Below are 10,342 nucleotides of genomic sequence, written 5' to 3'. Positions count from 1 at the left end.
GGTCTCGGTCGTGGAGGCGGAGGAGAGAGATACGAAGAGTAAGGAAAAAAAAGAGGGTGGAACCAATGAGATACAAATAATAGTAAAAGATTTGTGATGTGGTTTCTGTTTCCGCCTCTGACGTATTTCTCTCTCTCTCTTGATCAGGATCATCAAGTGTGGGTCAGGGTGTCAGCTACGGTGGCAAATTAAGAACACCACCCCTTGTGTTTTCATAATGAAATGGTGGACTTAACTGTTGAGAACTTGGGTTGGGCTCTATTTCCTTTTCTTGAGAAATAAGATGATGAACAATGTGTTTTATTTTCAAGGGTAATTTTGACATTTTCAAAAGTCTTAAATCGCACATGAGGTCACATCATATACATAACTGACAGTCCATTAACGGTAGGTACTAGATTGTTGCATTTCAAAAGTTCGGGTACTAGATTGTCACGTTTAAGTTCGAGTACTAAATTGGCACTCGACCTAAAGTATAGGGTACCTATCGAGAAATTTCCCTATTTATTATTGAATGAAATCTAAACATTGTTATTTTATTAGTTTTGGTATGTTTCTGTAAATTATTTCTTAAGTTAGACATTTATGAGACTTGTGTTTGCTTAGAATGTTTTCAGTCATTTGATAAACTTAGGGAGTTTATCATGTCAAGGCTAATACTATTCCACTACTGAATTAGTGGAGCATGTCTCAACTACTAGGGTTAGACCTAAGATACAATGGATGATTGTTTAGTGAAACACTAAATAGGAACCGTTTCTAGTTATGCCTTACACTTTAGATGGAAAAAAACTAGAAAATTGGACTCAACCTCTGACTTGATAATAATATTTCAATATGTGTTAAATTAAATTACTTTTGATGTACCAACTAGTGAGATCCACTTATGATGAAATACCTATGTACGTTGAAGTAGTTTGGAATAGAACTTGAGTGGTGATCATTGTGATAGAATCAACCACTTTGTCAAACAAAAAAAAATTCTAATTTACATTCTCTCTAATGGAAATCTAAAATTATCAACAATAGATTTTAACTTGTTTTGATATTAGTTTACAAAATGTATTTATATTTATAAATAGCTTATTTTATAAAAGGGTTTGCAAAAGGTTTTTAATCTTGAAATATATTGAGTAAAGGGTGTGAAATTGTATCCTATAGTCATGGAAGAGGTCTTTCCCTATGGGTAGTATACAGATATTACTAGCTAAGAAGTTGAGAGCAAGTGTCTACTTGGACTGAAACCTTATGGGCACTTTTCTCACATTAAACCATTGGGCTTAGGTTCATAGGATGGCTAAAATCCTAGGTCTACTTAAGTGTTGGGCCAAATTTGAGACATAGGATTGGGGCAATTCACTAGATTGTACTAGTGAATTTTGCCCATATGCTTTAACATATGGCCCAAACCCATGTGGCCTAACATGGGAGGTCAGTGGGTGCAACAAATACAAGGTTCAAGTAAAATTGACTAGTAAGAGATGTGAATATAAATAATTATTTAGGCCCATTGGCTTTTCAATAAGTTACTTACCCAGGCAATTACCTAGGTAAGTTTTTCTGGGTTTCCCCCTAGATGGGAAAGTTATTTACCCACCTAGGAGGGTAAGTGATTCTAGGAAAATAAACTTTCCCTAATCCCCACATAAATCTGAAAAAAACGTACATGGGATTCTTGGTCAATGGGAACCAAAATCCCATTGACCAACTCTCCCCCCCCTGTCAAAGTCTGAAAAAAGAACGCCTCATTAGGAGGTTTAGTTCAAATTGACTAGTCACTTGCCTACTTTAAATAGGAAGTTAGGTTGTTAGAGATTATGGGTCAAATTAGGGAAGCTTATTGTTCTCTATGATCCTAATTTAATTAGGATTATTTCCTAATTAGAAGTTATCTAATTTAGTTTGAAATCTGATTAAGAAACTCCTTTTAGGACTTTAGGAGTCCAACTCTATATAAGTGTAGGAGAATTGAAACACACATTAACATCAACAATTGTTCTTCCAAACCTTAGTTCGACCAAGGTTGAAGACTTTCTTCGCTCTTTTCTCTAGTTTTTCCAACAAAAATTGCAAGCCTTATAAGTGATCAATTGCTACATTCAATTGGAGATTTTTGAAGTGCACAACATCAACATCAATTCACATCAATTGACTAGGATCAAATTCTGGCAATTTCGGTTGCATCATCTTCAGCTTTAAAATTCAATTTTGACTGAATCCTTGACAGTTGTTGAATCTGAATCAAGTAACATTCTCCCCAATCTCAAACCACTTGTTAGTCATTGACAGTAAAGCTACAAAAACAATGCAAAACAACCTTATAAACCTCACAAGATAAATGTTGAACTAATGTAGAAGAGAAGAAAGAAAAGAATGAACACAAAAATAAATCACGTATCAAATTTTGTTCCTCTTTATTTCTTACCAAAATATTTTTGGGTATTCTATGAAAATGAAAAGATATCTCTGAAAAATGGATTCAGGGTTGGTATTAAAGAGAAGTTATTCAATCCAACCAACATCTCTGTTTGGTTCAACTCTCTTGTCTCTCTTGTTTCCATATCCAAATGGGTCAAGAGGCCTTTTCTTTCTCAAACTAGGGCAAGAACTTGGTGGCTTCAGATTTGTAATTTTGTTTTGCATTGTTCTTGCAGCTTTGTTGTCGATGATTACATTGTAATTGTCAAAAAGATGACTTGCCATGTCCTCAAATTACTAGTAGAAGGCCTAATGATTTAACTGAGGAATGTATTCAGTTAGACTTTGATGGATGATAATAGTGACTCCTTTATACTCAATCACTACCCACCATATCCATAGTCAAGATTGAGTGATCAAAATACTCATACTTGCTAAGATTGGATAATTTATGTATTTTACCTTATTTTAATTAAACTTGTTTTAGGAGAAAAAGTCATTAGCATAATTAATGCTTATGCATCTAAAGTAGATTTAAAATAAAACATTAAAAAACAATTTTCTTTAAGATATGTTATGGTACATAAAAAATTTCGATTTGGATTTGGGGAGAAAAATAATTCAGAAGGTACAATATTAGATTCTGTAGTAGTTTATGATATGGCAATTTTAAACACCTTTTTCAAAAGAATGATGAGCACTTAACAACATTTAAAAGTAGATCAAGCATAAACCAAATAGCATTATGTTAAGAAAACAGAACGATTGATGTATAAAAATTGTAAAGTTCTTCCAAGAGAAAGGTTAACAATACAAAATGGAAGAGAAATAGGAAAGAAAATACATGTCCAAAAATTAGGTGGAAATTTGAACTTAGAAATATTAATTATATCTGGCTTGAAATGATAAACCAAAGAAGGTAGCAAAGGAAATCTTAGGAAAATGGAAAAGCATTAAAAACTTGGTGGGAGAATGAAGAGATTTAAAATATAGTCAAATTAAAATAAACATGTTACAAAGAATGATAGAAAAACTAAAGTACAAAAAGTTAGAAAAAATATAAAACTATAAGAAATAAAGTGAATGAAGCTAAATGTAAGCTTATGATGAGCTTTACCATAATTAGGCATTAAAGAGGGAGAAAAGTAGTGTATAAGCAAAAAAAAACTGAGAGAAAGGGTAGAGATTTAAACCATGTTAGGTGCATTAAAAATGAAGATCAAAGAGTGTTGATAAAAATGAGAAAATGAAACAAAGATGGGAAAACAATAAGATTAAAAATAATACATACTTTCATAGAATTAAACTTATTGAAATAAAAGAGACATTAACTAAAACGAAGGAAAAAGGCATTAAAACCTTATAGGATTCCAATAGAAGTGAAAGGTATGGGAGATATAAATTTGTTATGACTAAATAAGCTATTTAACAAAATAATAAAGAAAAAAAAGATGCCTGATGATTGGAAAAATAGTAATATAATGTCTATATTCAAGAATAAAGGTGATAAGCAAAATTGTAATAACTATCAAAAAACTAAACTCATGAACTACAATATGAAACTTTGAGAAAGAATAATTGAACAAAGATTACAACTTGAAACAAGTATATTAGAGAACTAATAGGTGAAAGGAAACAACTATATCAGAAAACCAATTTGGCTTTATGCCAAGGAGTTCAACCATGAAAGCTATATTTCTTTTGAGACGATTAATAGAAAACTTAACATCATATGGTATTTATTAATCTAAAAAGACTTATGATAGAATTCCTAGAGAGATAATATGGTGAATTTTGAAAAATAATAAAGTTCTAAGTAGGAGAGACTTCAGATTTCATAATTATAATAGGTCTTCACTAGAGCTCAACATTTAACACTTACTATTTGCATTGATCATAAATGAATTAACTAAACATATTCAGAAAGTTCCATGGTGTATATTGTTTTCAATTGACATTGTTTAATTGATAAAACTTATAAAGGATTAAATGCAAAATTAAGCTTATGGACAAAAGCTTTAGAAATAAATAATTTTAAAATAAATAGGCCTAAAACAAAGTATATGACATATAAATTTAAAAATTATAGGAGTGTAAATCAAGATAAACTTAGAATTAGAGATCAAAAGAAAATTCAATATAACCATTTTTAGTATTTTGGTTCAATATTCACAACAAGAGAGGGATTGAAAAGAATGTCACCCAAATGATTAGAACAGATTAAGTAGAATAAAGGGATGCATCGGAACTTTTGTGTGAGATGAGAATACCACTTAAAAGAAATTTTCTATAAAACAATTACAAGGCCAACTATGTTATATAGAGCAAATTGTTGGGCAATCAAAAAACATATTCAAAATTAGAAAATATTGAATCAGGAATGACACCATCAAACCTATGAATAGCTCCAATAAGTGATATAACGAGAGAATAGGCTAAAATGGGTTAGACCAAAATGGGCATGGCTAGTAGTAAGAAATTATTTAAGAACTGATAATTTAACAGTGGATATGGTTTAACGGAGTGGTGAAACAACATTCATGTAGCCAATCCCATATAGTTCGAATAAGGCATGAATGATGATGATGATGATTCATGCAAAATAAGAATTAGCAGAAAAATGTTCAAAAATGTATAAAATGTAAAAGAATAAGATGAGCATGCACACATTTGTGAAGCTATATGCAGTCCTAGTTTTAATGACACTTTCTTTATTTTTCTCTATTTTTGTGTTTCACCTTTCTGGTTGATACTGATTCTAAGTTTAATGTTCAATTGATTATTTTTCTAACTTGGGATTTCAAAATGGAAATAATGCTGCTGTTATTTGATTCATAACCGGTAAACACCGACAATTTTTTAATCTATAATTTCCATCTACATAAAAGTTCTGGTTGACATATATAGTTTCAGAGGAAAAAGCACCAAATGTTTGTAAGAAACTTCCATTGAATGTGCTTAATATAAACCAAAGCTCAACATTGCATTTTTTTTTTGATAGGTAAAGCTCAACATTGCATTGGAGCCCAACATTATCATGTTCTGAAACAAACCTGTGACAAAAATAAGAGTACATATTAGAGACTATGATTTTTTTTTTCTTTTGAAGCGGAGACTACGATTAATAATATAAATAACAGAACAGGAAAAGTTGCACAAGGACTATTAGTTTAATCAGCACTAATTAACACACTCTAAGAGGAAAAAAAACCTCTCTAGAAGACCAGCCAAAAGTTATGCTCTAAATGAAAATGCAAGGCCAAAAAACTGCAGTTGTAAAGGCACCCCCACCCCCAAAAAGAGGCCAACATACTTCCAACCCTTAACCTACAAATTAATAAATGATCAAGAAAAATCCAGAGTTGTCTATTAGAGTAGACATATACATTGGTGGGGTGCAAGAGGCAACAGTTAATTTTTTTATAGTAAAAATGAAATTTCATTAAAAGAAAAAAAAGGGATACATCCTGATAGGTGATAAGGAATCACCACATACAAGAAAACAACCAAAAATTGCTAAACTAATCACACAAGATTTTCCAAATTACACAATTGAAACCCCGACACTTCCTCAAGTTTATCCCCAAGATCCTCCTTTAAGACTTGTGTTAATTCCGGTAGCATCAGCACCCACTCTCCAACAAATTTGCTAATTGCCACCAATACCCTGTCCATTGGCTAAGATTTGCCTTCAAAAATTCTTCTATTTCTTTCCTTCCAGATATTCTAATATATTGCAAAAATGATGCAATCCAAATTATTTTTGCTTTTCTGCATCCTCTTATCTTCGGCCATGAGGAGAAAATTGTTGTAGGTGATCTTGGAAGAAAATCTCATACCCCAAACATAGCTATAAACAAATTCCATATAAAACCAGCAAACTTGAAAAAAAAAAAAAAAAAACGGCAAATATTTTGCTCTTGCTCTTCACAAAGATAGCACATGTTAACTAAGTTAAATCCTCTTGATTCAGGTGATCCACTTTCAAAATACTGTCCATTGCCACAAGCCATGCAAAGGCTTCAACCCTAGGGGGAATCGGGTTTCCCCAAACAAACGACTATAAATAGACTCCATGTAAAACCAGCAAACTTGCAAGAAAAAAAAAACAAACAAATGGAAAATGTTTTGCTCCTGCTCTTCACAAAGATAGCACATGTTAACGAAGTTAAATCCTCTTGATTTCAGGTGGTCCACTTTCAAAATACACCTACACCATATCATATTGCATAAACAAGTTAAAACTTAAAAAGGTGCAATGGGCACTATAGGAAATCAATTTTCAACTTAAAGAGAAATAAAATAATAGGGGTGCAAGTCAGGTGCCCGACTTAAAAATTTAAACTGCACCAAGCCCAGCCCTCAAAACTTAACGAGTGCCACCTAAGTACAACCATTGCATTGTGGAAGGTCATTCAGAAAACTCAAGCACAATTCCTAGAAGGCATTGTAAGCAAGCTGGGCAATGGTGGATGTCTAAAAGATTCTGGTTGGACTTGTGTGGAGATAGGTCCTCGGCTGAAATCTACCCTAGCCTCTTTAATTCAGCCAAAAACAAAGAGGCAACAATTGCTGAGACCTTCACTAACGAAGGAGCTATTAGTCATTGGTCCCCTGTTTTCAGAAGAAACTTGTTTGACTGGGAGATTGAAAATTTAGAAAATATTTTCCTCCATCTTCAGCAATTTCAGCCTATCAACACAGAAGAGGGCAGTAGAATTTGAGCAGCACCTCAGTTTGAATGTACCCACTTTCCCACATAAAGTTGTTTGGGCACAGAAAGTGCCACCAAAAGTTGCTTTCCAAGTCTGAACTGCAGCCCATGGCAAATGCCTTACTAAAGATAAGCTAAGCGAGGTATTCCCATAAACTCCCCCAACTGTCCTCTTTGCAATGCTTCTCAAGAGACTCCAGACCCTTTTCTGAATTGCCCTCTCAGCATAATCATCATTTGGAACCATTTGTTGGCTAATCTGCATTTATGTGGGTCTTTCCCAATACAGTCTTGAACTTCCTAACAGTTGGAGAGTTGAAGGCCTCTTTGTTAATGGCATAATTTTCCCGCATTTTCCCGCAGCTGCACTTTGGACAATTTGGAAGGAGAGGAACAGCGGAATTTTTCAAGGAAAACCCTCTCATACTGACGAAATTGTACACAACATGTTAGCAAAAATTTTCTCCTGGGAAAAGGCACAATATTTCTACAGATGCCCTCATTTTGTAATTATCTTCCTTAAGGTTTTCTTGAGGAAGTCTCACCCCATGTACAGCCATCCATTTACACATATGATACAATATACTTTACCTTCTCTTAAAAAAAAAAAAAGGAGTTTTGTACCTTGTTTCATTTTTTAATCCTATATAATTACTCCCATCTGTCTTTCTAACCATAAGCACAGAATAAAGGCTCAGCCCTTTTTCCCTTTCTCTGCAATTAACCACACTTGTACAACCTCTACTCTATATCTGTCACAGAAGTTCTCAACCTCTACTCTATATCTTTGAAGACAAACTCAAGAACAAAAAAGTTCTGGTGGCTCTGGTAGGGAAGTTGATTGCAGAATGGGTTTGGGTGTTACCAGATTTCGATCAAGTAAACAGATCAGATTTGGGGGGAAATCTCTGGAGTTAGCTTGAGATTCAATGATGTGTGTGTACCAGTCTTAGTTTTTCTGTACCCAGTTCAGTTTTTGCTCTGTTTTGTAAGCTAGGTGTCATCCTGTCACTTACTACATGTAACTTATCTTTTTCTTTTAATAAATTTCTATTTTAATCTTCAAAAAAAAATATATCTGTTACATTCAAAATAACAATGGCCCCATCCCTTAATATGTTTCCTTTCACCTATTCTTTGACTTAACACATTATACAAATTCTCTCTTTATCTCCCTCTCTTGTTAAAACAATAGAGATCCATCCCCTGGATTTTAATAGAGAAACTAGTTAATTCATAAAGGAAAAGAGGAACAAGTGACAATCATCTAAAAGTTATATATAAATTCCTTAGGCTACAAGGCGCTATGTTGTCCCCCAGCCTCAACTTAGAAACTTGGCAACCTCGCTTGTGAATCAGTTTGCACTCTCTTACATTGGTATTTTGATACTTAATGCAAATGTCATATTCTCTAAAATTACATATATTGAAAATCAATAAAAAATCAAATGTCTCCCTCAAAAAGGTAATATCTATTATAGTCACGGTAACAAACAGAAAAACGAGCAAGAAATACCAATTCAAGCTAAAAACGTATTCTATAAGCCCCTTTCGCTAAACAAGCCTCCACTTCAAAAGCAAAAAAAAAAAAAACAAAACACACAAGAGACATTTGAAATTTTGGTAAGTCCATCATAATTAAAAAGAGAAGTAAAGAACCAAGACGGGTTAAAGAAACAGTGAGAACTCAGAAGCATTGCTATTCTTAATTCTAAACTAAATAATTAACTTCTAGAAAGATATACAGAAAGAGAAAAGTTTACCATGATCAACGCCCAGGCGTCAAAGAAGGATTGAGCCCAAGTAACATGTTGTTTCCACCAGGAAGATACGCCACATTGGGTGACTTCGCCAATGTAGCAGCAATTTCTCTTGACGCCTCAATCCTTCTCAACTCTATCAAACCCATCCCAGCAGCTGCAGTGGCATCTGAAATCAGCTTAGCCGACTCACTTTCTCCTTCAGCCCTAATAATGGCTGCTCTCCTCTCCTGCTCCGCCTTCATCACAATAAACTTGGACCTCTCCGCTTCCTGTTGTGCCACCTGCTTCTGCTCAACAGCCTTAGAGAACTCAGGACCATAGGACAAGTGAGTAATAGCAACATCATCAAGAACAATGTTGAAGTCCCTGGCGCGATGAATCAAACTCTCGCGGACGAGGGCAGAAACGTGGGGACGTTCAGTGAGGAGCTGATCGGCGTTAAATTGGGCGACGACCGCTTTGAGGACTTCGTTGCCGATTGAAGGAAGGACCTTTTCGTCGTACTCGAGACCGAGGGTTTTGAAGATAGTGGGTAGGCGAGGGACTTCAGGGCGGGAGAGGACCCGGAGTGTGAGGTTCACCATTTGAAGGTCCTTTGTGCCGGAGACGGAGGAGAAGGTGTGAGGACGAGTTCGGATGTCGAAGATGTAGGGTTTCTGGAGCCAGGGGATTAAGAAGTGGGTACCTTCTCCAATGGTCTCGTCGAGAACTCCCCGGAAACGATCGAAAAGGACGGCTCGTTGGCCACCGTCGACAGTGTAGAGGGAAGAATTGAGGATGGTTGCACCCACACCGAAGCCGAAGGCTGCTCGGGCAAGGTTTGTGAGGAAGGACACGGCTGCTTGGCTGCTTCCCATCTTCAGAAATCACAGAGCGAGCCTCGGAGAGAGTGGAGTTAGCTGTTTGATTTGTTTGTGATTCTGGTTTAATGGTTTTTTTCTTCTGAAAGGTGGCAAAACCCTAGTTTCCTAAACCCTATGGGCTCCGTTTTGTTTGATTCATTACAAGAGAAAGAATGTGCTCGGACCTCGGAGTAGGGATGCAAACGAATCGGATCGGATTCGAATTCGATCCGATATTTGTTATGTCGGATCCGACCAGATCTGATAGTATTCGATTTATCCAATTTGAATTCGAATCCTATCGCATCTTCATATCTGATCTGGTTCGACTTGTTTTTTAAAAATTAATAAATTATTCGTAGGGAGCGTGCGATGCATGGGAAAATTTAAAGATTTAATAAATTTATCTTTTATTTAATGTTAATTTATAAAAAATAATTATTGTTAATTGAATATGAACAAATATTTTTAATAAATTTAGTTTTATTAATAATTTGCAGTAAATTTAATCATTTTTATTCTTTTTTTTTATTTTTAAATGAAACTTTGATTAATTTTAAATAAATAAAAATAATTATAAAAATTAACATTTTTATTAATTCCAT

At 34.4% G+C, this 10,342-nt stretch overlaps 1 protein-coding gene across 2 annotated transcripts; it reads right to left on the bottom strand.

Moving 5' to 3' along the window:
- Positions 1-1,980: 1,980 nt before the first annotated feature.
- Positions 1,981-9,905, bottom strand: LOC148865895 (prohibitin-3, mitochondrial). Of its 2 annotated transcripts, none has more exons than XM_088976746.1 (2): positions 8,896-9,905; positions 1,981-2,294 (listed from the first exon to the last, which is right to left on the bottom strand). In XM_088976746.1, exon 1 carries the CDS (start codon positions 9,750-9,752, stop codon positions 8,901-8,903), a length of 852 nt encoding a protein of 283 aa, XP_088832872.1. In that variant the 5' UTR covers positions 9,753-9,905; the 3' UTR covers positions 1,981-2,294; positions 8,896-8,900. The 2 variants fall into 2 exon arrangements, with proteins under 2 accessions (XP_088832872.1, XP_088832871.1); XM_088976745.1 differs by lacking the exon at positions 1,981-2,294 and adding an exon at positions 5,245-5,471.
- Positions 9,906-10,342: the final 437 nt, after the last annotated feature.

The sequence above is a fragment of the Nelumbo lutea genome, chromosome 3 (genome assembly GCF_056320005.1).
Source record: "Nelumbo lutea isolate HS-2025 chromosome 3, American lotus-T2T, whole genome shotgun sequence".
NCBI classification, from domain to species: domain Eukaryota; kingdom Viridiplantae; phylum Streptophyta; class Magnoliopsida; order Proteales; family Nelumbonaceae; genus Nelumbo; species Nelumbo lutea.
Note: the sequence above shows the minus strand (reverse complement) of the source record. Positions and strands in the feature narration are given on the sequence as shown.

Excerpts from the sequence above, each read along its gene's own strand:
- LOC148865895 (XM_088976746.1), bottom strand. The coding sequence starts at position 9,752 with ATGGGAAGCAGCCAAGCAGCCGTGTCCTTCCTCACAAACCTTGCCCGA.